Source organism: Bos grunniens, chromosome X (genome assembly GCF_055505025.1).
Source record: "Bos grunniens cultivar Pamir isolate PY7600 chromosome X, Bosgru_T2T1.0, whole genome shotgun sequence".
NCBI lineage: Eukaryota > Metazoa > Chordata > Mammalia > Artiodactyla > Bovidae > Bos > Bos grunniens.
Window position 1 is genome coordinate 66,310,945 of NC_141194.1, and position 27,869 is coordinate 66,338,813.

At 39.7% G+C, this 27,869-nt stretch overlaps 1 protein-coding gene and 1 long non-coding RNA gene across 55 annotated transcripts in view; one reads left to right on the plus strand and one right to left on the minus strand.

The window, feature by feature from the left end:
- The window catches only part of LOC147340636 (uncharacterized), a 193,752-nt gene extending 184,407 nt beyond the window's left edge, over window positions 1–9,345 (plus strand). For 8 of the 9 annotated variants that reach the window (XR_015159532.1, XR_015159534.1, XR_015159536.1 and 5 more), the window contains one exon: window positions 3,171–9,345. This is a non-coding gene — a long non-coding RNA (uncharacterized LOC147340636). The remainder of the gene's footprint in view (window positions 1–3,170) is intronic. The other variant, XR_015159538.1, reaches the window with a different exon arrangement.
- Window positions 8,541–27,869, minus strand: part of LOC147340638 (uncharacterized) — an 83,312-nt gene continuing 63,983 nt past the window's right edge. For 6 of the 46 annotated variants that reach the window (XR_015159526.1, XR_015159521.1, XR_015159525.1 and 3 more), the window contains 6 exons: window positions 25,403–25,496; window positions 16,095–16,252; window positions 13,082–13,272; window positions 10,896–11,032; window positions 9,481–9,557; window positions 8,541–9,302 (listed from right to left, as the gene is read on the minus strand). Coding sequence is in view for 34 of the 46 variants with exons in the window: in XM_086388948.1 (XP_086245074.1) it covers window positions 13,102–13,272; window positions 25,403–25,522 (291 nt within the window). In the remaining 12 variants the exon portion in view is untranslated. Of the gene's footprint in view, window positions 9,303–9,480; window positions 9,948–10,243; window positions 10,402–10,895; window positions 16,253–23,287; window positions 24,406–25,402; window positions 25,523–27,869 lie in introns of those variants that run through there. The other 40 variants (XM_086388968.1, XM_086388966.1, XM_086388969.1 and 37 more) reach the window with 29 other exon arrangements.

Here is a 27,869-nt window from a genome sequence, read left to right on the forward strand (position 1 = left end):
CGGCCACCATTTCCACTGTTTCCCCATCTATTTGCCATGAAGTGATGGGACCAGATGCCATGATCTTCGTTTTCTGAATGTTGAGCTTTAAGCTAACTTTTTCACTCTCCACTTTCACTTTCATCAAGAGGCTTTTTAGTTCCTCTTCACTTTCTGCCATAAGGGTGGTGTTATTTGCATATCTGAGGTTATTGATATTTCTCCTGGCAATCTTGATTCCAGCTTGTGCTTCTTCCAGCCCAGCGTTTCTCATGATGTACTCTGCATATAAGTTAAATAAGCAGGGTGACAATAGACAGCCTTGACGTACTCCTTTTCCTATTTGGAACCAGTCTGTTGTTCCATGTCCAGTTCTATGTTCCATGTCCAGTTGCTTCCTGACCTGCATATAGGTTTCTCAAGAGGCAGGTCAGGTGGTCTGGTATTCCCATCTCTTTAAGAATTTTCCAGTTTATTGTGATCCACACAGTCAAAGGCTTTGGCATAATAAAGCAGAAATAGATATTTTTCTGGAACTTGCTTTTTCGATGATCCAGTGGATGGTCTAACTTTTTTCATCTAGGTATAACTGACAACATTAATTTCAGCTGTACAGCATAATGATTCAGTATTTGTATACACTGTGAAATGATCACCACAATAAGTCTAGATTCCCTCTGTCACTGAGTTATAAAATATGAAATATAGTATTATTGACTATTATCACCATACTGTAAATAATATCCAAAAGCCTTATTTGTGACTGGAAATTTGTATTTCTTGACCCCCCTCACCCATTTTGCTCACCCCTCAAACCCCTCCCCTCCAACAATAACCAGTCCATTCTCTGTGTCTTTGAGCATTTTTTTTTTTTAATTCCACATAAATGAACTCATATTTGTCTTTGTCTCTCTGACTTATCTCACTTAGCATAATACCCATAAGGTCCACCCATGTCACATATGACAAGATTTCATTCTTTTGTGTGTGTATATGTCTATTTAAATTCTCTGCCTGTTTTTTGAATTGGGAGATTTTTACCATTCAATCGTAGGTGTTATTTATATATCTTAGATATTAACCCCTTGTTAGATATGACTTGTAAATATCTTCTTCCTAAATTTAGTAGGTTGCCTTTTCATTTTGTCAATGGCTTCCTTTGCTGTGCAGCTTTTTAGTTTAATGCAGTCCCATTTGTTTGTTTCTGCTTCCCTTGCCTGGGAAGATATATCCAAAAAATACTGCTATGATTTTTGTCAAAGTGTCCTGCCTATGTTTTCCCCTAGGAGTCCTATGGTTTCTGGTCTTACAATTAGATCTTTAAACCATTTTTAGTTTATTTTTGTATATGGTGTTAGAGAATGTTCCATTTCCAACCTTTTATATGTAGCAGTCCAGTTTTCCCAGTACCACTTGCTGAAAAGATTGTCTTTTCCCCTTTGTATGTTCTTGCCTCTTTGTCATAGACTAATTGACTGTAAGTGTGTGGATTTATTTCCGGCCTTTCTATTCTGTTCCATTGATCTGTATGTCTGCTTTTGTGCCAGTACCATACTGTTTTGATTACTATAGCTTTGTAGTATAGTTTGAGATCAGGACGTGTGATGCTTCTCTAGTAATCTGTAAGAGTAAAGTATTGAAATCTCCAGATATAATTGTGGGCTTGTCTGTCTCCTTGCAGTTCTCTCAGTTCTTGCTTCAGTTATTGTTATGTCTTCTTGGTAAATTGCCGTCTTTATCATTATGTAATGTCTATCTTTATCTTGAGTATTTCTTCTGAAGTCTAATTTTTTATATTAATGTAGACTCTCCAACTTTCTTTTGATTAGTGTTTGCATAATACAATATTATCTATGTATTTTTATTTGAAATTAATTTCTGGTAGAAAGCATTTACTTGGGTTTCATGGAAGATTTTAATAACTAAATATATTATGGGACTATACAAGATTTCCTATATTGTTCTTGAATTGGTTTTGTTAAGTTACATTTTTCTAGGAATTCTTTAGTTTCCTTTAAATTTTCAATCCTATTCACATAAATTGTTGAAACTGTTCCTTACTCTTCTTAATCTCCCTTTTCATCTTTGTTTTCCCTTTCATATTATTTCCCTGTACCTTTTCATCTTGATGAATCTCCCACATTTTTGTCTATTTTATTAGCTTTCTAAAAGAAATGTGAAATTTTATTGACCTTCTTTGTCTTTATTTTCTATTTTATGAATTTATGCTTTTGCCTTTAATACCTTCTTACTTCTGCTCCCTCCTCCCTCGTTGTTCCTACTATGTTTGTAGGTTGGATACCTAGCTGATTAATTTTCACCCTGCCATCTAATATACGTATTTAAGGCTGTAAACTTCCCTCAAACCACGCTTTCATCGTGCTTTTTATATGTAGTATTTTCATTATGTTTAAACATTAAGTATTTTAATTTGTCCCTTATGATTTCTTTGATCCATATATTTTTAATTGCAAAATATAGGTAGATGTTTTATTTACCCTCTAGGTAGATGTTTTATTTACCCTATTAACATATAACTTAATTGCAATATAGCCTGACAACATGGATGCTATGATACCAATTCTATAAATTAGTAAATAATTTTTTAATGGAGAATCAATTATTTTTTGAACTTTATTTTTTCTTTTTGATTTTTTTTATTTGGGTGTGCTGGGTCTTTGTTGCTGTGCAGGCTTTTCTCTAGTTGTGGAGAGTGGGGGCTACTCTGGTGGATGGGCTTCTCATTGGGGCATCTTGTCTTGTTGTGGAGCACAGGCTCTAGAGCATTCAAGCTTTGTTAGTTGTGGCTCCCAGACTCTAGAGCATAGGCTCAGTAGTTGTGGTGCATGGGCTTAGTTGTCCTGTGGCATATGGGATGTTCCTGAACCAGGGATAAAATCTGTGTCTCCTGCATTGGCAGGTGGATTCTTTACCACTGAGCCACTAGGCAAGTACCTTGAATTTTAATTAATTCTTAATTTACAGCTATTCTTGATTTACAGAAAATTGCAAAGGTGGTACAGAAATTTTCCATATACTCAACCTAGTTCCGTGTTTTACAAAATCTTTCATTGTTATAATACATATTTTAGAATTAGCAATGTAAAAATGATACATTATTAACTAAAGCTATTTCATGCAAATTTACTCAGTTTTTACCTAATATTCCCCCCTTTTTTTCTCTGTTTCAGATCCCATGTAGAATACTACAAAGTTTCTCAACAAAACATTAGCAAACTGAACCCAACAGCACATAAAAAAAATCATACACCACAACCAAGTAGAATTCATCCCAAGTTCAAAAGGATAGTTCAATATATGCAAATCAATCAAGGTATTTTTAATTTCCTCTTTATTACTGACCCATTCACGGACCACAGCCTTGTCCAACTCAATGAAATTAAGCCATGCCTTGTGAGGCCATCCAAGAACAACGGGTCATGGTGGAGAGTTCTGACAGAATGTGGTCCACTGGAGAAGGGAATGGCAAGCCTCTTCAGTATTCTTGCCTTGAGAACCCCATGAACAGTATGAAACGGCAAAAGGATAGGACACTTAAAGATGAACTCCCCAGGTCGGTAGGTGCCCAATATGCTACTTGAGATCAGTGGAGAAATAACTCCAGAAAGAATGAAGGGATGGAGCCAAAGCAAAAACAACACCCAGTTGTGGATGGGACTGGTGATAGAAGCAAGGTTCAATGCTGTAAAGAGCAATATTGCAGAGGAACCTGGAATATTAGGTCCATGAATCAAGGCAAATTGGAAGTGATCAAACAGGAGATGGCAAGAGTGAACATCGACATTCTAGGAATCAGCAAACTAAAATGGACTGGAATTGGTGAATTTAATTCAGATGACCATTTTATCTACTACTGTGCACAGGAATCCCTTAGAAGAAATGGAGTAGCCATCATGGTCAACAAGAGTCCGAAATGCAGTACTTGGATGCAGTCTCAAAAACGACAGAATGAGGCGGTTGGATGGCATCACTGATTCAATGGACATGAGTTTGAGCAAATTCCAGGAGTTGGTGATGGACAGGGAGGCCTGGTGAGCCGCAGTTCATGGGGTCACAAGGAGTTGGACACGACTGAGCAACTGAACTGAACTGATTGACCCATTGGGTTTTTGGTAGCATGTTGTTTAGTCTCCATGTAATCATTTTTTTTTTTTTTCATTTCACTTTCTGTGGTTAATTTCTAGTTCTATTCCACTGTGGTCAGAAATGATGCTTGAAATAATTTCTGTACTCTTAAATTGTTGAAGCTTGGTTTGTGCGATAGTAAGTGGTCAATCCTAGTGAATGTTCCATGTGCACTTGAAAACAATGTGTATTTTTCTTTCTTTTTTTTTGATGTAATGTCCTGAAAATATCAAGTCCATTTTATCATTTAATATTTCTGTTGCCTTATTCTGTTTGGAAGATCTTTCCATTGATGTGAGTGGGGTGTTAAAGCCTCCTACTATTATATTCCTGTCAGTTTCTTCCTTTAGGTCTGATACGTATTTGGGTGCTCCTATATTAGGTGTATATATGTTGATGAGTAGAGAATCCTATATTATCTTTTTATCATTATATATTCCTCCTTTATCTTTCTTCACGCCTTTGTTTTAAAGTCTATTTTCTCTGAGATATGATATTGTGACACCCGCGTTATCATTTCTATTTGCATAAAATATTTTCCATAGTCTCAATCTGTGCGTGTCCTTTGCCCTACAGTGGGTCTCTTGTAGGCAGCGTGTCATAGGCTCACATTTTCCCCCAATTTGCTACTCTGTTTCTTTTGGAGCACTTAGTCTCTTGACATTTGATGTAATTATTGATAGTTATGTATTTATTGCCATTTTAAACCTTGTTTTGTCATTGATTCTATGTTTCTTCTTTGTTCCTTTCTTTTTCTATTTTTCCTTTTGTGGCATGATGATTTTCTCTCATATAATGCTTATGTTCTTTTTTTTTAATCTATTGTATGCTTTTGATTTGCGGTTACTCTGTCAAATATGTAAACCCCTTTCTATATCTACTTACCTTAGACTAGTAGTCTCAATAGGCTCAAACACATTCTGGGGGAAAAAAATCTACATTTTCCTACTGTCTACCCCCAAATTTCATGATTTTGATGTCCTCTTTTACATCTTTTTTTTTTTCTTGCTGTTCATTGTGGTTATCACTGTTACACATTTTCTTTTTTCCAAATCTGTGTATTGACTTATTTTCCAGTTATGATTTTCCCTTTCCTATGGATTTTTACTTCTTTTCTAGAGAACTTCCAGTATTGCCTTTAGTACTGCTATATTCTTATTTTTTGCTTCTCTGATAAATTCTTCCTCTCTCCTATTCTAAGTGGGTAGAGTATCCTAATTGTTGATTTTCCCCTTTCAGGACTTTGAATATATATCTTTCCACTTCCTTCTGGCCTGCAACATTTCTGTAGTGAGATCAACTGTTATCCTTATGGGGGTTCCTTTATAATTAACTGTTTTTCTCTTGCTTCCTTAAGAATCCCATCTTTAACTTTTTCCATTTCAGTTAAAATGTCTTGGTGTAGATATGCTTGGGTTTATATTGTTTGGGATAAACAAGCATCCATCTTCTGTGTTCCCTGTACCTGGATTTCTGTTTCCTTCTTTAGGTTTTGTAAGTTTTCAGGCATAATTTCTTCAAATATATTTTCGACCCCCCCTTTCTCTTTCTTTTCCTGGAATCCTTATTATGCATAGTTTGGCACACTTTATATTATCCCATGGGTCTCTTATATTGCTTTCATTTTTTTCCCCCAGTTTGGCCTTCTGTCTGCTATTCTGATTGGATGATTTCCATTATTCTATATTCCAAGTCACTTATTCATTCTTCTCCATTGTTCATTCTGATTTTCATTGGCCTTAGTTGAGCTTTTCTCTGCAAAATGAGTTTTCTATTTTTTCTTTGTTCTTCTTTATAGTTTCTGGTTCCTTTTTACAGTACTCTGCATTTCTGTAGAGAGCCTTTCTTAATTCCTTCAATATTTTCATTATTTCCCTTTTGAACTCTGTGTCTGTTATACTGAAGAGGCCTGTTTTATTGTTAATTTTTTTCAGGGAAATGCTCATTCTTTTAACTGGGAGTGGTCCCTCTGCTCCATTTCACCTATATTTACCTAAGTTTAGGAGATACATCAATTGTGGTCTTGGAGAATTGTCTTTTGCCCCTTTCCTCAGCCTTTGCTGTTTTCCCCTTGATAGGGGGTGGGCAGATGTAGTGGTGGGTGCCTGATCTTGGGGTTCTCAGCTCAGGCAGACAGCTCAGGTGCATGCCTGGGACATATGGTAGCACATGAGTGTACAACCACTCCTGGAGTTTGGATGGGTGTCAGCAGGGGCCCAGGACCATTCCTGGTTTCTGGGCAGGTGGTAGTGATTTGTAACAGTCCCTGGAGCCTGTGTAGGTAGTGTCCTGCCCTCTGTGAGCATTCACACAGGGAAAAAGTCTATAATCCAGTGCAATCCCTCCCCTCATACACCCCACAAACAATGGCAACTGGACTCTAAGGTGGCCCAGGCTTCCTCCGCTTACACTCCCAGCCACAGTTGCACTGGATTCTGCCGGGAGCCAGCACGGGAGTCCCCACCCATAACAAGATTATGTGGGAGATTTCTGGTGGGCAAGGCAAGCCAGAACTCGAGGGGTGCCCCTCTGGGCCTGCCTGAGCGTCTACCCCAAATCCAGAGTCTGCCTGCTTTACTGCTTTGTGCTCTCACCTACACCTCTTTTATGGGGGGCTGTTCCCCACCACCATCTGTCTCTCTGAAAGAGTTAACTTACAGCTCCAGTTAATAAAGTTCCTGGGTGTGACAAGAGTGTTTTAGTTCACAAACCCCTCAGATGGCAAACTTGCCTGACAAGTTTACCTGGACTCCTACAGCTATGCATACGATTGTTTACAGTCTCCCAACTTCGAGAAGCACGGGAAGCTTAAGATATTCAAATAGCTTAGAGCCTCTCAGAGAGTTAGAAGCTGTCAGAATAAAACTAGATTTCATTGATGAGCCAATGCTTGCTGCCAAGTTTCCACATCCCCTGTATTGTATCCTTGAATGTGTATTAATATAGTTGGTATGCAGAAAAAATTAGTAGTGGCCTTGGTGTTAGCGACTTTAGACCCTTAAGGTAATAAATTCTTTCCTTTGTTGTAAACCCACTGCACCTCTGCCCTATAGGAATGTAACTTTATCTAACACCTTCGGAGGATGGCGCCAAACTTTAAAATAATTACTCTTAGAGAAAATAAGTCTTATGGTTGACAAACCTTTGTCAGAGTCATAAAATGTTAATAGGCCTTCTGGCCAGAAGATGATGTAAATCTTTTTGTATTTGTATACCATAAATTTACAGAAAAGAAAGCCTGGTCTCAATAAGGATCAAAGACTGCTGACTTTGCATGATTTCACACCCCCTATTATCCTCTATGTGCAACTTACAGTATAAAAGCCCGTTGAAAATAAAGCTATGGGCCTTGCTCACCGAAGCTTGGTCTCCCTGTGTCGTTGTTTCCTTTTCCTCCTTTTCTCTTCTGTTCTTCCTTCATGCCAAAATAATTTGGAGCCCGGGGGTCCTCTGTGACCACTTATTTGCCTGGGCTTCTAAGACCCACTCGAGAAGGTGCCTAAGGTGGGGCACCTTCCGCTATTCGAGAGGGCACCTGCGGCCTCCGTGGTCAGAGCAAGTTTGGTGTCACGAACTTTATTGATTTCCCACGTAAACCAGTTATTATTGAGCCTCTAATAAATCTCTCAGCCTTTGCTATCCCTTAATCGCCAACGCCGTCATCCTGAGGGAATCCCTGGATCCAACCAGGGCTGGACCCCGGTAGGATTCCCACTCTTCCCCCAGCCTGTCTACCCATAGCCTATCCCAGTCCTCTCACAGGGTTTTATCTCTGAAGCCCGAGTTTCAGTATCCAGCCTCCACCAGCACTGGAAGATGTGCGTGTCAGGCTGAGGAGTGCAGGACATCAGCACTGACCATCTGTGCAGTTCTCCCTCTGCTCTGGCTGCAGAGAAATGGCTATTGCATTTTCCTCTGAGGCTGTGAAACTCCCTTTCTTCTTTCACAGTTCCCTCCTAGGGATGCAGGTCCCATCTTGATTCCTTTCTTGCTTTTCTTTTTCCCACCCAGTTACACTGTGACTTTCTTGCCTTTTTAGCAGTCAGAGGTCTTCTGGCAGTGTTCAATAGATATGCTGTGAAAATTATTCCACATGTAGATGTATTTTTGTTTTATTTATGAGAGAGGGTGAGCTTCACATCCTGTTCTCTGCCATCTTGTTCTTTCTCCCAAGAATCAATTCTTGCAAGCATTCCAAATGTACTTCAAATGAATTGTTTTCTGTAACTCAAGTCAGAAGTGTATATATTTCCATTCACATTTTGTAAGGCTTGTAATTTGTGTTGTTTAAATCTTCTGTATGCTGTTGATTGTATATGTGATTTCTCAACAACTGAAAAGAGCTCTCAGTTGCTTGGTGGATTTTTCTTATGAAATATTATGTGACGCAATATAGTGTTTTTAAGTAATTCTAATGACATGGAAAAATGCTTATTTATTTTCAAATGAGCAAGTTGGAGATTAACAAGTACAATGTCAATTTTAAACTGTTACACTTTTTTAAAGTTGTAAAAGGAAACATGCAAATGATAAGATTTTCTGAGTTGTAAAATCATATTCTTTACTTTTCAATTTATACCTTTCACTTTATTTTTTTAACTATGACCACCTGTTACTTTTATCATCAAAAATAAGACTTGTTTTTTTTTTTTTAAAAGAACAAGCCCAGCCCAATGCAGTCAATCTCATGACATTTTCCGCTGCTATCTTCACTCAGAAGGCCATACTGTTGTCCCCCTGTATACTTGTTGTTCTCTTGCTCCTTCAGGTACTGGACTCATTGCAGATGGATATCCACCAAAGTGAGAGACAAGAGAGTGACACCATCTCTCTAGGAGCATGAAACCACTTAATTAAACTGTCTTTGGCAGCCACAATCTGCTCCTGGTATCAATCTCAATGACCTACACAGGGGACAGATGCCTTTAAAAGCTAAAATGCCCATCTTATATAACTGGAAGTTTTCCCTCTTCTAAATCTTTCTTCTGATGAAACAATCTTTTAAAACCCTTCTCCAAAGCAGCTCTTCTTTTTTGTTTTAGATAGTACATCATGCTTTGTGGAATGACAAAGGTCCAAGTATTGACTTTTCATTGTACTGTTTCCTTATGCCAATATCTGGTGTTTGGGGTTGCCTGAAGTCATTCTGCCCACGGTTTCTGGCCCATTCATTAATCCTATTAAAAAGAAAAAATAAAATAAAAATGGAGCTATATGGTACTATTTGTGTCATTTCCTCTGTCCTCAACCCCTTTAACACCCTGTCATTGAACCAGAGTTCTTCTAAGTTGCAAACTTTTTTGGGGGTTCTTTCTTTATAAAGGTCAACAGAAACCTCCACAAAGGCAGACCTACCTGAGAAGAGAGGCTGGTAGTGACTCTCACGAGTAGCAACAGAAATAGTGCAGCACAACAACTTATCTTCAATCTACCTTTAAAAAGTACAAGTTCATGAAGTGAGTCTCAGTGCTTCCTCCAATTAAGTAAAGGATTTTATGACTTCCTTCAGTTCTTTCTTCTCCCTCCCTCCCTTCATTCTTCAAGGAAATGAGTTCATTCCTATCTTCACTCACAAACAGCAGAGATCATGGTTTGCTTCCTTCAATCATGTAGACTTTTAGGTCTAATACCCACTAAAATGTCAAGCATTTGTTACTCTATAATGGGATATCATAGTTTCCCTCTCCTTCCTCTCTGCACTGCACTCCTTCTCTCCACATATCCAGAGAGAAACATGAGGTCACTCCCAAGATTCATTGAAGTTTCATTCAGTCATTCACAATAAGGCTCTTCCCAGCTGGGGCCTGTTACAGACATATGGCCTGGGGGAAGGGAAAGAAAAAACACTTGCTAAAACCCATCAGCGTGGAGCAGGAAATGAAAAGTGGCTAGAGAGAGCAAGGAGTGTACTGCGATTCTGAAGAAAGGAGAGGCATGATATAAGATAAGGCATCAGAAGATGTGATTATGGGTGTCCTGAGCAATCACTGAGAATATCTGAAAGGTATAAGACTTTCCACTTTTCCCATACCCTATCTCTCCCATTTCCAAGAGACAAAAAGTAACCAGGACTCCTGACAGTTTACTATTAACCCCTAAGATTTGTGTCCTTACATACCACATGTATGCAAATCTTAAAATCTCTGATGAGCAAGTTAGAAAGGGATACAAGCTCTCCTACTGATTTCATAATCAGTTGAGACATCAAGAGTAAATCCCAGGGCTGAGGTCCAGTTGCTGGCTGTGGTTAGTGTCTGTGGTTAGTGTCTGTGGTGGCTGCCAGGAGATAAGATAGGAGTTGGTATTAGGCTGATTAATATGAGTATTCCCCAACTAAAGCAGTAATTATGACAAATTCAACCCCAACCTTAGCATTCATACCTCCTTGGTTTTTAACAGATGGAAAGAAGTGATAGTGAAGGAGAAAAACTCCCAGTGCCAGAGGAAGTAGAAAGTTATGGCTTTTATTTGCTTTAATCAGTATATCTCAGTCATGGGACTGAAGGAAAAAGGATTATAAACACAGGGGCTGGGGTTACTTTCAAGTCAACTAACTGCCTTCCTTCCATAAAGCTGGGGTTTTATGTTGCTGAAACTTAAAACTCATCTCTGGGGGCCTATATTCTATATTTCAGCATTGGAGATCTGGCAGTTTTTGACTACATGAGGTCCTTTTTATGGGAAGTGATAGTTCATATATACACATAGAGTACAACTTCTGAAAACAGAAAGGAACTGAGAGGGCTAAGTATGCAATTGAAAAGAGCAACCTGTGGTCTGGAGAGTCTTCAAGAATGTGATCTCTCTGTTGAGTCATGCTTTGCAAAGCTGAGATGAAGAGAGGCTGTAGTCATCCTTTGATTTTTTTCCTTTTCTTCTCCTTCATGAAGTCTTCTACCAGCTTCTCCTGAGGAATAAATATACAGCAGCCCCCACAGGAGGGGATAGGCTGTCTGAAGGCCTGGTCACTCTAACACACTGGCTCTAAACCTTCATTGGAATATTGACTCGTTTGAAGACTATAACAAAAGAAAAAGGACTGCATGCGGTGTCAGAGGGCTCACAGAGACTCACCCTAAACTTTACCTTCCAAGTTCTAAGGGCTATTTCTTTGCATCAATTTCCAGCCCTCCTTCCCAACAACACAGGGAACATCTACAACAGGGCCACTAAACTGGATGTATCCTGACCCTAAATGGCTTTTACAAAGTGGTTTTGTTATTCATCCACTGATGTGGGCTTTCTTTTGTCTACTCTTTATCTTAAAAGCTCAATTAGATAATAGGACTGTGTCTTGTTCTGAATTAATATGTGTTTTTAAGGAACTGTGCCTGTCTTTTAAAGGACAGTTCTAGTTCACTCCTCAACTCAGAGGCTCAGAGGCCAAAGCATATTATGGAACACAGCCAACAAAAGCATGTACCATGTAATCAAGCTACATCAAGGTCAAGGAGAAATTTTGATCCTAAATCTTTTTCTGACACTTGCAGATGACCAGCCTTCTGCTCTTTCAAAGAGTTAGGAGATGGCAACAGGATTGCACCAGTGCTAAGGGCCAGCAGTCTAACCCTAACCCTCACCTGGGATTGCTGTTTATTTTCACACAGGATATGTGACAGACCAAAAGGGAGAAACATATGGCACACAGCAAAATGTCAGGCATAGAATAAGCACTTGATAGAGAAGGGAATCATTTTAGATGTGCATTCTGCCAGCCAAAACCTCAGTGCAATGGACAAACAACAGTTTTTGCATCTTCTAGTAATTTCCACCCACTGCATCCTTTCTTCTCTTGCACCTGTACAGTTGTCATGTGCCACCCCCAGATCATTCTTCAGTCACTGAAACCTATTTTATCTAGCCCTCAGTGTTCATTCCTAATCCAGCTTTTGCTATAATCCTGGGTCATTTCAATACCCAAGTAAACAACCATCTGACATCCTAGCATCATGGGTATCTTGATCACTCCAGTTTTTAAATTTTACCATTCCAAAGTTCAGTCTCTGATATAGATCCTATCATACCATTTTCCAAAGACTCAGCACCCATCCTGATCATACTAAGGCCACTTTTTCTATGTAGACTCTGACCTTCCTTCCATATACAATCTGGATACTCAAATCCATTGGTGTTTAACTCTTCTCTTGCTAGCTGTCCATCCTTCAATCATGCTCATTCAGTCATGTCTGACTCTTTGTGACCCTCTGGACTGTAGCCCACCATGCTCCTCTGTCTATGGAATTCTCCAGGCAAGAATACTGGAATGGGTTGCCATGCCCTCCTCCAGGGGATCTTCTCGACCCAGGGATCGAACCTGCTCATCTCCTGTGGCTCCTGCACTGGCAGGCGGATTCTTTACCACTGAGCCACCTGAGAAGCCCCTATCCCTCAATCAAGCAAAATCAATTCTAGGCGACCAAATGCTACTTGTGACAATGGCCCAAGATTACCTTTTCTTTTCCTGAGTCTCTAATCAAGTTTCAAACTAGTTGCTCACTTTGATATGGCCTGGATATTTCTTAAGACTCTTGTTTCTGTAATCCTGTCCCTGGTCAGCTTCCTCTCACCCACCTCTACAATTAAAAATCTCCAACACCCTTATCAGTACTGTTTCTAATTCCTATTCTTATCACTATGCCCCAGTAAAGAGGTAACTCCTTTGATCTAAGGCTAGCCCTCTGCCTATGTTCTAAGAGCCATATGTTATCATCTCTCTCCTATATGTACAATATCTCCCTTCTCCCTTGCCTTATAGTGTGTGAGTATGCTCAATTTTCTCCTATATTAAAAGGGAGCTTATATGATTCACTGTAGGGCCTTGATGGAATGGTTTAACTTGTATTCTAGTTGTCACATCTTCTAATAGAAGGCTTCTCATGAAGCAATGATTAATCACAGTAAATAATAAAAAGGAAATATGAGCCTGTTGAGTGGTGAACATAAACCAAAGGCCTACCTGTTAATGTAGGTAAGGGGTTAGCTGAGGTAAAGTTGAAAGGGGAAAACTGTGAATACCAGCAACAGGAGCAAACCCCAGACTGTGAGGATGAGTTTCTGATCAATGATCACTCTGGTCCTACCCAAGGAACAACTCGTAGCAAGTGTAGTGTAGTAACAGCAGTGGTGGCAGCAGCAGCAATGCAACATCTGCAAGTAGCCAAGACTAAAATACAGGCATGGAAACAGAGTATTTCATGGAAAACACAATATTAAATATGACATATATATGGCACGTATGCTGCTAATCCCCTTCCCCCACCCCCAGCAAACATCACTAATTAGTTATAATCCTCTTTCATACTGAGTTGACACCTGGCTTCAGAACTGTTTTTATAGAACATAATAAAGACAGGTACTATCAATTGACTGGAGATGGTACTTGAGATGAAGTATATTTGCTGTCTTTGCACTACACAGAAAAGTCCTTGGCAAAAGAATTAGAAGACAGGAGTGAGCTTCAGAAGAAAGCATATTGAAGACAGCTTGGACGTTGTAGGCAACTGGCGGGGACAAGATGAGCCCATGGAGATCACAGAGCAGGCGCCCAATTAATGTCTGTTGATGATTCATTTTTTCATTCAACAAACATTTAATGAGGCCTACAATGTGCACCGGATTAGGCACTGCGAATACAAAGATGAATAAGGCACTGTCCTTGCCTGTAAGGAATTTAGAGTCTGGTAGACGAGAGCCATAGACACGGACAATGATAATACAACCTGATAAGTGCTAGGACACTTAGCAGGTTGTATTATATCCATCCGAGTAGGATTTCTTCAGGTTGCTGTTGGATCCATGAAGTCCTCCCAGCCACCAGGGCCTGCTGTTGTTTCTGTCATGCGGTGAATGTCCCAAGAACTAACAATGATAGCTGTAATTTATAGCGTGCTTATAACACACACTTTACAATATCCTCATGAACACCCTGCAAATTAATTATTATATATTAGATTAAGAAACTGAGGTTCAATTAGGTTAAGTAACATGCCTTAGATCACATAGCTAGTAATAGGTTTCAAATCCAGTTTTGACCAATTCCAAAGTATTTTTCTACATTTTTTAGGATAACTTTATTCAGTTTAGGTATTATACAAAATTTCAACAGTTTTATATTTGGAAATAAGAGCAAATGCAATAGATTAGTGATCAGGGCATGGACAAAAGTCATCTGGTTTCCCAACCTATTTGGCAGAGGGGAAAAAAAAAAAGCAGAAAAGTGACTTCCCTCTAGCATGCCACTGAAAACCTTGAGATCAGGTAGCTTTACTTTCTTTTGCAAACCCCAACATCCTTATTGACAATATAAAATGTTAAGTACCTTTAGTTAACTATGTTTTTTAAATCCTTGTCAAGGTTAACATCATTATCAACAGCTACAGTTCATATAGCATTCAGCATACCCCACATCTGTTCCAAGCAATTTACACAAATAATCCCATTAAATCCTTATATTCCCACCCCCACTCATCATTGCAAAAAGATATCACTAATTCTATTTTACATAAGAAGAAATAAAGTACCACAGAGAGGTGAAAAACCATGCTCAAAACTACATTGGTAAGTATGAGACTAGATCTGAGTGCAAGGCCCAAACTGTCACTGTACTGTTTTGCTGTCCTGCTCAGGGCTTCCTCTTCCAACCCTTCTCCCCTCCACTGCTCTTCAGCATGGCTAGTTACATAAGGTTCACTGAAAATACAAAAGGTCTACTTAAACATACTCTCCAATCAATTATTCTAGTCACAGAAGGCCATTCTCTGAATCCTCTGAGCCTTAAGGAGAGAATTTGCCAAACATTGTATTTATATTGCTTTGAGAAACAAGAAAATAAATTCAGGATATATTTATATTTTTAATTATTGTAAATATTTTTTACCAGGAGATATAAACATTCAAAAATCCTTAAGCAAAATAAAGCATTAAGACAATAACAACCAAGGCCATTTCTTCCTTGAGAGGGTATAAAAGCCTCCAGTTTTGGTAAAAAATATTTTGGAAGATACGTGACAGTGTGGGTAGCCCTGCTACTGATGAGAAGGATCAAGAACTTAGTAACACTATGAGAAGTCTGCGGCTCTTCAGTTGTCTTTCTTAGAGTCGACATTTCACATGTGGCTGCCCCACCCCCTAAAAGAACTTGCAAAATCTATGCAGCCAAGCCCTGGTCTTGAAGAAACCAATGGCAACACCTAAATAATAAAACATGCAAGGATCTTTCATGAAGGTCAAGGTGGGGATGGAGGATACCCATTTGCCAGTCTGAAAGCCTAAATTTTCCCATGTTCTAATTATATCTATAATTTGTTTAACATTGTATTTAAGAGGTTATCTTCATTGTCACTCCTTCCAGCTTTAGATCACTTATCATCTTAACTACTATAGTATCCTTCTAACTGATCTCCCTGTCTAGATCTGAAAATCTTCCATAACTTACTACCATCTCAGTGACCATCAAAAGCATCCCCTTCTTAAAACACTCAAAATGAAATCCAAATTTAATTTGCTTTGATTCAAAATAAGACTTCCCTGGTGGCTCAGACAGTAAAGTGTCTGCCTATAATGCGGGAGACCTGGGTTCAAACCCTGGGTCGGGAAGATCCTCTAGAGAAGGAAATGGCAACCCACTCCAATACTCTCTCACCTGGAACATCCTATGGACGGAGGAGCCTGGCGAGCTACAATCCATGGGGTCACACACGACAAGAGTCGGACACAACTGAGCAACTTCACTTTCACTGGATTCATTTCACACTATATAAAGGTCTATTCAAGGCCCACATTTACAACCTAATTTCATGAATTAACTGTAATTCCCAATTTATCATTCTATTTCTAATCTCCATACTTTTTCTGCTTAGTCAATCTTTACTTTTTTTGAGATTCAACTTAATCATCAGTTCTCTAACCTTTGCATGTCCAGATTCAGTCAAATGATTTCTCTTCTGAATCCCACAGTATCTTGTACATACCTCCATTGTAGAGCATACCATACTGTTGTAATTCTTTGTGTACATGTCAAACTCTCACTAGGCTGAGAACTCCTTGAGGGCAGGAATCATGTTTAATTCATCTCCATATCCCCATCACCCAGCACAGTGTATGGCAGCAAAAAGACGGCAGAGAGAAGCTGAAGATGCAGAAGAGAGAACAATAAAGCAATATTCTTGAACTGAGGCATAATACAAATGTAATGAGTGAGTTGAAACTGTAGAAAGATATACTTTAGCTCAATGTTGCAAAGAGCTCTTAAAAGAAGAGTCAAACTAACTCAGGGAGTTCCCCACTACTAAGTGCCCCTACTTGGAGGCTAAAAGACTGTTTCTTGGGTATATTATAAAAGAACTTGAATTAGGGTCAAATTAAAATAACCTGTTTTAGATATGAGATTTTTTTTTTTTTAAAGGTCCTTCCATCCTTGAAGTTCTAAATCTACAACCTATGCTATAATCAAAAGAGCCATCACTCTGAGCCCATGAGAGAATGGTGGCTCCCAGAGACCAGAGACTCTCTGGACAACTGCTGAGGTCTTATTTCATTCCTATTCATTAGTAGACTGTGCAATATAACTCATTTTCCAGTGGCCTGCTTCCCAGGCGACCCTTGACCCTGAAGGAAGAAATACTTTAAAAGCTTTAAAGGCCACCAAGTAGAACCACATAACCCAAGATATCTTCTATGACCTGCTACCTAAAGCCTTACATTTCTTCCTTAAACGTGACCTTAAAGTGCATGTAATCGAACCTTTCATATGGGGAGATTCTCAAATTCCACTAGGTTATTACTTCCAAAAGTATTTTCATCTTTGGACCTTCTTGAATCTATTACTCCATTAACTAGAATTGCCTTTATGCAACAAAACCAACTATCCTTGACTGCATAAGACATCTGAAAACAAACTGTCCATTTTGGAGTTGTTTCCCAGAATCTAAATGACTCTAATTCCTTTAATGCTTTTCATAGGACCTAAACTTAATACCTCTCTGTATCCTAGATGGTCTCCTTTAGCTACCTCTTAGGGAGTTGCTCTTAAAACTGAAGCAAAACCATCAAGTGGAAAAGGATTCTTATCTCTATGAGGCTCTAAGCTTTTTGTAGTGAAAACACAGTTACCTCTACACTGGAGGGTTTGAAGATTTGTAATGGTTATATATACTATAAACAATAAACAGAGTTCCCAGAAGCTTGCAGGATGGAAGAAGCATTTTGAAATCAATAGGAATGTAAGCAATTTCTGTGTACTGAACCTTGTATCCCATGACTGCTAAATTCACTGATTGTTTTGGGTTTACTATGTATAGTATCATGTCATCTGCAAATACTGAGAGTTTTACTTCTTTTCCTATCTGGATTCCTTTTATTTTTCTTCTCTAATTGCCATAGCTAGGACTTCCAAAACTACAGTCAATAATAGTGGTGAAAGTGGACACGCTTGTCCTGTTCCTGATTTTAGATTGAATGCTTTCAGTTTTTCACCATTGAGAATAATATTTGCTGTGGGCTTATCATATATACCTTTACTTTACCACATTGAGGCAGTTTCCTTCTATGCCCATTTATTGAAATGCTTTGACCACAAATGGGTGCTGAATTTTTTCAAAGGCTTTTTCTGCATCTATTGAGATGATCATATGGTTTTTATCTTTCAATTTGTTAATATGGTGTATTACATTGATCAATTTGCATATATTGAAGAATCCTTGCATCCCTCGAATAAACGCAACTTGATCATGGTGTATGAGCTTTTTAATGTGTTGTCAAATTCTGTTTGCTAGAATTTCATTGAGGATTCTTGCACCTATATTCAATGATGATACTGGCCTGTAATTTTCTTTTTTTTTCGTTGTCTTTGCCTGTTTTTGTATCAGGGTGATTGTGGCCATGCGGAATGAGTTTGGCAGTGTTCTTTCCTCTGCAGTTTTTTGAAAGAGTTTCAGAAACATAGGCATTAGCTCTTATCTAAATGTTTGATAGAATTCCCCTGTGAAACCATCTGGCCCTGGGCTTTTGTATTTTGGGCGATTTTTTATCACAGTTTCAATTTCAGTGTTTGTAATTGGCTTGTTCATAATTTCTATTTCTTCCTGGTTCAGTCTTAGGAAGTTGAACTTTTCTAAAAATCTGTCCATTTCCTCTATGTTGTCCATTTTATTAGCATGTAGTTGCTCATAATATTCTCTTATGATCCTTTGTATTTTAGTGTTGTCTGTTGTAACCTCTCTTTTTTCATTTCTGATTTTGTTGATTTGATTTTTCTCTCTTTTTTCTTGATGAGTCTGGCTGGTGGTTTGTCAATTTAGTTGATCTTCTCAAAGAACTGGCTTTAAGTGTTATTAATCTTTGCTATATTGTGAAAATGACTAAACTACCAAATGCCATCTACAGACTCAATGCAATCCCTATTAAATTACAAATGGCATTTTTCACAGAACTAGAACAAAAAATTTCACAGTTCATATGGAAATACAAAAGATCCTGAATAGTCAAAGCAGTCTTGAGAAAGAAGAATGGAGCTCAAGTAATCTACCTTCCTGGATTCAGACTATACTACAAAGCTACAGTCATCAAGACAGTATGGTACTGGCACAAAAACAGAAATATAGACCAGTGGAACAGGATAGAGAGCCCAGAGATAAACCCATGCATCTATGCTGCTAAGTTGCTTCAGTTGTGTCTGACTCTGTGTGACCCCATAGGCAGCAGCCCACCAGGCTCCTCTATCCCTGACAAAGGAGGCAAGAATATACAATGAGGCAAAGACAACCTCTACAGTAAGTGGTGCTGGGGAAACTGGACAGCAATGTGTAAAAGAATGAAATTAGAACACTTTCTAATGCCATACACAAAGATAAACTCAAAATGGATTAAAGGCCTAAATATAAGACCAGAAACTATAAAACTTTTAGGGGAAAACATAGGCAGAACACCCGATGACATAAATCAAAGCAAGATCCTCTATGACCCATTACCTAGAGTAATGGAAATAAAAACAAAAATAAACAAGTGGGACCTAATTAAACTTAAAAGCTTTTGCACAGCAAAGGAAAGTAGAAACAAGGTGAAAAGACAACCCTCAGAATGGGAGAGAATGATAGCAAAGGAAACAACTGACAAAGAATTAATTCCCAAAATATACAAGCAGTTCATACAACTCAATACCAGAAAAACAAACAACCCAATCAAAAAGTGGGAAAAAAGACCTAAACAGACATTTTTCCAAAGACGACATACAGATGGCTAACAAACACATGAAAAGATGCTCAACATTGCTCATTATTACAGAAATGGAAATAAAAACTACAATGAGGTACCACTTCTTACCAGTCAGAATGGCCATCATCAAAAAGTCTACAAACAATAAATGCTGGAGAGGGTATGGAGAAAAGGGAACCCTCTTGCATTGCTGGTGGGAATGCAAACTGATACAGCCACAATGGAAGACGGTATGGAGATTCCTTAAAAAGCTAGCAATAAAACCACCATATGACCCAGCAATCCCACTGCTAGGAATATACCCTGAGGAAACCAAAGTTGAAAAAGACACATGTCCCCAATGTTCATTGCAGCACTACTTAAAATACCTAGAACATGGAATCAACCTAGATGTTCATTGACAGATGAATGTACAAAGAAGTTGAGGTACATATATACAACGGATTAGTCATAAAAAGGAATGCCTTTGAGTCAGTTCTAATAAGGTGGATGAACCTAGAGCCTATTATCCAGAGTGAAGTAAGTGAGAAAGAGAAATATAAATATTGTACCCTAATGCATATACATGGAATCTAGAAAGATGGTACTGAGGAATTTATTTGCAGGGCAGCAATGGAGAAACAGATAAAAAGAACAGACTTATATACATGGGGGAGGAAAGGAGGGAGAGGGTGAGATATATGGAGAGAGTAACATGGAAACTTACAATATGACATGTAAAACAGAAAGCCAATGGGAATTTACTGTATGACTCAGGGAACTCAAACAGGGGCTCTGTAACAATCTAGAAGGGTAGGATGGGGAGGGAGATGGGAGAGAGGTTCGGGAGGGAGGGGACATGGGTGCACCTGCCTGATTCCTGCTGATATTTGAAAGAAAACAACAAAATTCTGTAAAGCAATTATCCTTCAATTAAAAAATAAAATTTTTTAAAAAAGAATTTATTATGAATGAAAATGTAAACAACATATAAAAAGATATATAACTCAATTCTAGTGAACATAGGATTTGAATATACATTTCTCCAAAGAAATACAAATGGCCAATCAGCATACAAAAAGTTGCTCAACAGAGATATACTAGGCAAAACCACATGAGATACAAGATACAGATATTCCTTGAACAACATGGGTCTGAACTACATGAGTTCATTTATAGATGGATTTTTTTCAGTACTAAATACTGTAGTACTAGATAATCCATGCACATGAGGAACCTCAGGAAGAATAGCATATATGGAGGGCTCACTATAAGTTACATGTAGATTTTGCACTGTGAGGAGGAACAGTGCTCCCAACCCCTGTGCTGTTCGAGAGTGAACTATACTTAACATCCACCAGGATGGCCATTTATAAAAGAAAAGTGAGAATGGAGATAAACTGACATCCTCATAAATTTCTTGGTGAAAATGTAAAATGATGCAGTTACTTTAGTAGCCTGTCAATTACTCAAAAGAGCATATGGAGAGTTGCCATATTACAAAGCAATTGTAACACAAAGTAAATAACTGAGGAAAATGTCCACACAAAACCCAAAATATCGTTCAACTGATGAATGGATAAAACAAGGTTAATCCATAAAGTGGAATATTATTCAGCTAAAAACTGGAATGAAGTACTAACATATACTATGTGTGTGTATGTGTGTTCTATCACTCAGTTGTGTCTTACTCTCTGAGATCCCTTGGACTATGGCCTGCCAGGCTCCTCTGTCCATGGAATTTTCCAGGCAAAAATACTGATGTAGGTTGCCATTTCCTCCTTCAGGGGATCTTCCCAACCTAGGGATCGAACCAGTGTCTCCTGCATTGGCAGGGGAATTCTTTACCACTGACCCACCTGGGAAGCCCAATCTTAATGAGAGGCACTTGGAAAAACGTCACCTATGATGGAGAAGTTGGGTGATATGGACACAAGCATATGTCCTCCTTGAAGAGTAAATGGACAAAAATCCACTCAACTCAATTGAGACAGTGGTGTGCTGTTGATATCCCCTCTGCATTTTATATTCTGCTTCATTACAGCAATTTTCTTATTAGGCAGCAGTTGTTTTGCATGTCTGTCCCCCACCCCCATCCCCTAAGTGTGTGCTGCAGGCGGGCAGGGTCTGTGTCATCCTGTGCCCTGGAATCTGACACTACATGAGTTCAGTTCAGTCGCTCACTTGTGTCAGACTCTTTGTGACCCCGTGGACTGTAGCACACCAGGTCTCCCTATCCATCACCAACTCCCAGAGTTACACAAACTCATGTCCATTGAGTCAGTGCTGCCATCCAACCATCTCATCCTCTGTCGTCCCCTTTTCCTCGCCTTCAATCTTTCCCAGCATCAGGGTCTTTTCAAATTAGTCAGTTCTTCACATCAGGTGGCCAAAGTATTAGTTTCAGCTTCAGCATCAATCCTTCCAATGAATATTCAGGACTGATTTCCTTTAGGATGGACTCGTTCTATCTCCTTGCTGTCTAAGGGACTCTCAAGACTCTTCTCCAAAACCACAGTTCAAAAGCATCAATGCTTTGGCGCTCAGCTTTCTTTATAGACCAGCTCTCACTTCCTTACATGACTATTGGAAAAACCAAAGGCTTGGCTAGACGGACCTTTGTTGGCAAAGTAATGTCTGCTTTTTTAATATGGTGTCTAGGTTGGTCATAACTTTTCTCCCAAGGAGAAAGTATCTTTTAATTTCATGGCTGCAGTCACCATCTGCAGTGACAGAGGCCCCCAAAATAAAGTCTGTCACTGTTTCCATTACTTCCCCATCTATTTGCCATGAAGTGATGGGACCAGATGCCAGGATCTTAGTTTTCTGAATGTTGAGTTTTAAGCCAACTTTCTCACTCTCCTCTTTCACTTTCATCAAGAGAATCTTTAGTTCTTCTTTGCTTTTCTGCCATAAGGGTGGTATCATCTGCATATATGAAGTAATTGATATTTTTTCTGGCTATCTTGATTCCAACTTGTGCTTCATCCAGTCCAGTATTTCTCATGATGAACCAGCATATAAGTTAAATAAGCAGAGTGACATTATACAGACTTGACAAACTTCTTTCCCAATTCGGAACCAGTCTGTTGTTCTGTGTCCAATTCTAACTGTTGCTTCTTGATCTGCATACATATTTCTCAGGAGGTGGGTTAGGTGGTCTGGTATTCCCATCTCTTGAAGATCTTGTTGTGATCCACACAGTCAAAGGCTTTGACGTAGTGAATAAAGCAGAAAGAGATGCTTTTCTGGAACTCTCTTGTTTTTTCGATGATCCAACAGATGTTGGCAGTTTGATCTGTGATTCCTCTGCCTTTTCTAAAACCAGCTTGAACATCTGGAAGTTAACAGTTTACATACTATTGTAGCCTGGCTTGGAGAATTTTGAGCATTACTTTGCTAGAGTGTGAGACTAATGCAATTGTGCAATAGTTTGAGCAATCTTTGGCATTATGTTTCTTTGGGACTGGAATGAAAACTGACCTTTTCCAGTTCTGTGGCCACTGCCAAATTTTCCAAATTCGCTGGCATACTGAGTGCAGCACGTTCACAGCATCATCTTTTAGAATTTGAAATAGCTCAACTAGAATTCCATCACCTCCACTAGCTTTGTTTGTAGCGATGCTTCCTAAGGCCCACTTGACTTCATATTCCAGGATGTGTGGCTCTAGGTGAGTGATCACATCATCATGATTGTCTGGGTGATGAAGATCTTTTTTCTATAGATCTTCAGTGTATTTTTGCCACCTCTTCTTAATATCTTCTGCTTCGGTTAGGTCCATACCATTTCTGTCCTTTATTGTGCCCATCTCTGCATGAAATGTTCCCCTGGTATCTCTAATTTTCTTGAAAAGCTCTCTGTCTTTCCCATTCTATTGTTTTCCTCTATTTCTTTGCATTGATCACTGAGGAAGGCTTTCTTATCTCTCCTTGTTATCCTTTGGAACTCTGCATTCAAATAGGTATATTTTCCTTTTCTCTTTTACCTTTTGCTTCTCTTCTTTTCATAGCTATTTGTAAGGCCTCCTCAGACAATGATTTTGCCTTTTTTGCATTTCTTTTTTGGGGGATGGTCTTGATCACTGCCTCACGTACAGTGTCATGAATCTCCGTCCATAGTTCTTCAGGGACTCTGTCTATCAGATCTAATCCCTTGAATCTATTTGTCATTTCCACTGTATAATTCTAAAGGATTTGATTTAGGTTATACCTGAAGGGTCTAGTGGTTTTCCCTACTTTCTTCAATTTCAGTCTGAATTTGGCAATAAGGAGTTGATGATCTAAGCCATAGTCAGCTCCCGGTCTTGTTTTTGCTGACTGGATAGAGCTTCTCCATCTTTGGCTAAAAAGAATATAATCAATCTGATTTCAATACTGACCATCTGGTAATGTCTGCAGAGTCTGAAGACTCTGGAGCATATTCTCTTGTGTTGTTGGAATAGGGTGTTTGCTATGACCAGTGTGTTCTCTTGGCAAAACTCTATTAGACTTTGCCCTGCTTCATTCTGTACTCCAAGGCCAAATTTGCCTGTTAGTCCAGGTATCTCTTGACTTCCTACTTTTGCATTCTAGTCCCCTAAAATGAAAAGGACATCTTTTTTGGGTGTTAGTTCTGGAAGGTCTTGGAGGCCTTCATAGAACCATTCAACTTCTTCAGCATTACCTGTCAGGACACAGACTTGGATTACTGTGATACTGAATGATTTGCCTTGGAAATGAACAGAGATCATTCTGTCATTTTTGAGATTGCATCCAAGAACTGCATTTCGGACTCTTGTTGACTATGATGGCTACTCCATTTCTTCTAAGGGATTCTTGCCCACAGTAGTAGATATAATAATCATATGAGTTAAATTCACCCATTCCAGTCCATTTTAGTTTGCTGATTCCTAAAATGGCGACGTTCACTGTTGCCATCTCCTGTTTGACAACTTCCAATTTGCCTTGTTTCATGGCATGGACCACAGTCAACTCCATGAAACTATGAGCCATGCTGTGTAGGGCCACCTAGACGGATGGGTCATGGTGGAGAGTTCTGACAAAACGTGGTCCACTGGAGAAGGCAATGTCAAGCCACTTCAGTATCCTTGCCTTGAGAAACCCATGAACAGTATGATAAGGCAAAAAGATAGGACACTGAAATATGAACTCCCCAGGTTGGTAGGTGCCCAATATGCTGACACCACATAGCAGCATCTAAATCACCAAAACATGCTAAGTAAAAGAAGCCAAACACAAATGTTACATATTGTATGATTCCACTCATATGAATGACAAGAAGAGACAAATTCATAGAAACAAAAAGTTAGATCAGTGGTTTCCAGGGTTAGCAAACAGGGAAAATGAGGAATGACTGCTAACGGGTCTGGGGCTTCTTTCTGGGGGGAATGAAAATGTCTTACAGTAAGACAATAATGATGGTTGCAGAACTCTATGAATATACAAAAAACTACTGAAACTTTAAAAGGGTAACTTTTATAGTATATTAATTATGTCACAATATAGTTGTCTTGTTTCGTTTTTAAAGAAGTTAACTGCCCTACTCAGAGTTGCACTGATTAGCAGGGTTGCTAACATCAGTGTTCTTACTATAAAACATTTAATCTTGTTATTACAAAACTGAAATGACCCTTGTTAGCTATAAATCCAGACTGACACCAAATAATGGTTACCAGTATTTTGGCCATGCTGCTGCTGCTGCTAAGTCGCTTCAGTCGTGTCCGACTCTGTGCGACCCCACAGACAGCAGCCCACCAGGCTCCCCCGTCCTTGGGATTCTCCAGGCAAGAACACTGGAGTGGGTTGCCATTTCCTTCTCCAATCCATGAAAGTGAAAAGTGAAAGTGAAGTCGCTCAGTCGTGTCTGACTTCTAGCAACCACATGGACTTGCAGCCCACCAGGTTCCTCCGTCCATGGGATTTTCCAGGCAAGAGTACTGGAGTGGGGTGCCATTGCCTTCACCTATTTTGGCCATAAGTTAAGGTAAATTAAGTGTGCCAGCATCAAACTTCCCAATATGTGTTACACGTAGCACAAAGCATGTTGGCAAAGATTTGAGATAAAATACCACATGGAGATTAGTCTTACCGTTGAAATATTTTCATCCACTAGCACACGTAAGCCTTTCAATGACACCATGAAGTCAGATGATCCCATAATACAGCTGGGCCAAATGATGGATCTAGCAGAGAAGTAGCAGAGGCAACACTGTAAAAAACCATCACCAAAGAACTTCAAAACCAGAAAAGTACCACATTTGACCACAGGTGGTGAAAAATCTTAGCAGGACCACATCTATAATACAGAGGGGTTGCTGAGCCAACAACTAGCCACTTATTTTTAGTAACAGGAAAACATGACAATTCTGTACCAATGCAAGGCAGTAAAAAAAATTTTTTTTTCCTTAATGGTAGAAAAAGTCTGTGCTGTGCTTAGTCCCTCAGTCATGTCCAACTCTCTTTTCGACCCCAAGGATTGTAACCTTCCATGCTCCTCTGTCCATGGGGATTCTCCAGACAAGAATACTAGAGTGGGTAGCATTCCATTCTCCAGGGAATCATTCCAACCCGGAGATCAAACCCAGGTCTCCCACACTGCAGGAGGATTCTTTATCATCTGAGCCACCATGGAAGCCCAAGAATACTGGAGTGGGTAGCCTATCCCTTCTCCAGGGGAACTTCCTGACCCAGGAGTTAAACTGGGGTCTCTTGAATCACAGGCAGATTCTTTACCAGCTAAGCTACCCGGGAAGCCCCCAGAAAAAGTCTAAGACCTACCAAATATATTTGAATCACCTTGGTGACTATGGTTTAGATTAATGCTGTTCAACAAATAACAACAGCAAGACAGAAATAATGACCATTCACCAATATAAAACTCAGGGATACATTTTTTTTATCATGATTAAACTAATATTGGCAGTATAACAAATCATAGGACTGTAGTTTCATAATATAGCAAGTAACAGGACCTCCAGAACCAATCAGTCCATGGTTGACAGATCCTAATACCAAATTATTTTGCTAGTTAACAAAGTTCCACACAGTAAACTGGAGGAGCAAATGAAGGCTAAATGGTTAATACTATTAGAATATGCCCAGTCTAAATAGCAACACTGAACTAAAAGTAAACCATGAAAAGTTCTGCATGTAAAGCAGTATAATATACTGAGCAACTCAGGTGACAACACTAAAGCATACCACCTAAACAAGTTTTGCCATTAAAAAAAAAAAAATTCTGGGGGCCGGTCCTAAGACGGCAGAGAAATAGGACAGGAAGACCACTTTCTCCTCCACAAATTCATCAAAAGGTCATTTGAATGCTGAGCAACTTCCACAAAACAACTTCTGAACGCTGGCGGAGGACACCAGGCACCCAGAAAGGCAGCCCATTCTCTTTGAAAGTAGGCAGGACAAAATATAAAGGACAAAAAGAGAGACAAAAGAGTTAGGGATGGAGAGCCATCCCAGGGAGGGAGTCATGAAAGAGGAGAAGTTTCCATATACCACTCTCTCACCAGCAGGTCTGTGGGGAGTTATGGAATCTCAGAGGGCAACATAACTGGGAGGCGGGGGAAAAAAGTCCACAGAATACATGCCTTAACTACAACTCCCAGTGGAGATAGCCCAGACGCTCGCATCTGCCACAGCGAGCGGGGGGAGGTGGGGGGGGGCGGCACAGGTTGTATGCTTAGGGTAAGGACCAGGCCTGGATGTCCTGAGGACAATCTGAAGGAGCCAACATGAGATAGCAACCCAAACTGTGGGATAACCAGAGAGAGAGAGAGAGAGAAAAAGAAAAAGAGAGAAAAAGAGAGAGAGAGAGGAAAAAAAAAGAGAGAGAAATTTCCCGCAATTAGCTCTAACCTAAGTCATAGCCTGGCCAGCTCACAGAACAAAGGATTGAGTGAATACCAGAGGAAAGCTAGCTGGCTGTGGACTGGCCCACTGCCCTGCAGGAGGGAGAAAGGCAGGTGGACGACAGCCAGAGCTGGAAGGCGAGAGGCAATCTTGGCCCCAGAGACGGCATCCTCCGAACTGTGAGCAGGCTCCCGTTTGCTAACCAAGTCTTCCTAGGATCTTGGACGGTTGACATATGCCAGGAGAGTCACAGCCTGAGATCAGCTGGGACCAGAAAGGTGATAAGAAGCACTGCACACCTGGGATAGTGCACTCGCCAAGCACCTGGTGGCCTGAGCTCCTCAGACCTGGGAAGGGCACAAAATGCAGGCCCAAGAGAGTCTGTGCCTTTGTGGAGTACTCAAGAACCTGAAACTGAGCAGCTTAGACCTGGGAAGTGCACGCAATCCAGGGCCCGATTGCATAGTTCCCCTTCAGAGAAACCTGGAGCCTGGGCAGTGTAGACTGGGAAAGCACAGGCGCCATGCTGCTGCTGCTGCTACTGCTGCTACGTCACTTCAGTCGTGTCCGACTCTATGCGACCCCATAGACGGCAGCCCACCAGGCTCCACCGTCCCTGGGATTCTCCAGGCAAGAACACTGGAGTGGGCTGCCATTTCCTTCTCCAATGCATGAAAGTGAAAAGTGAAAGTGAA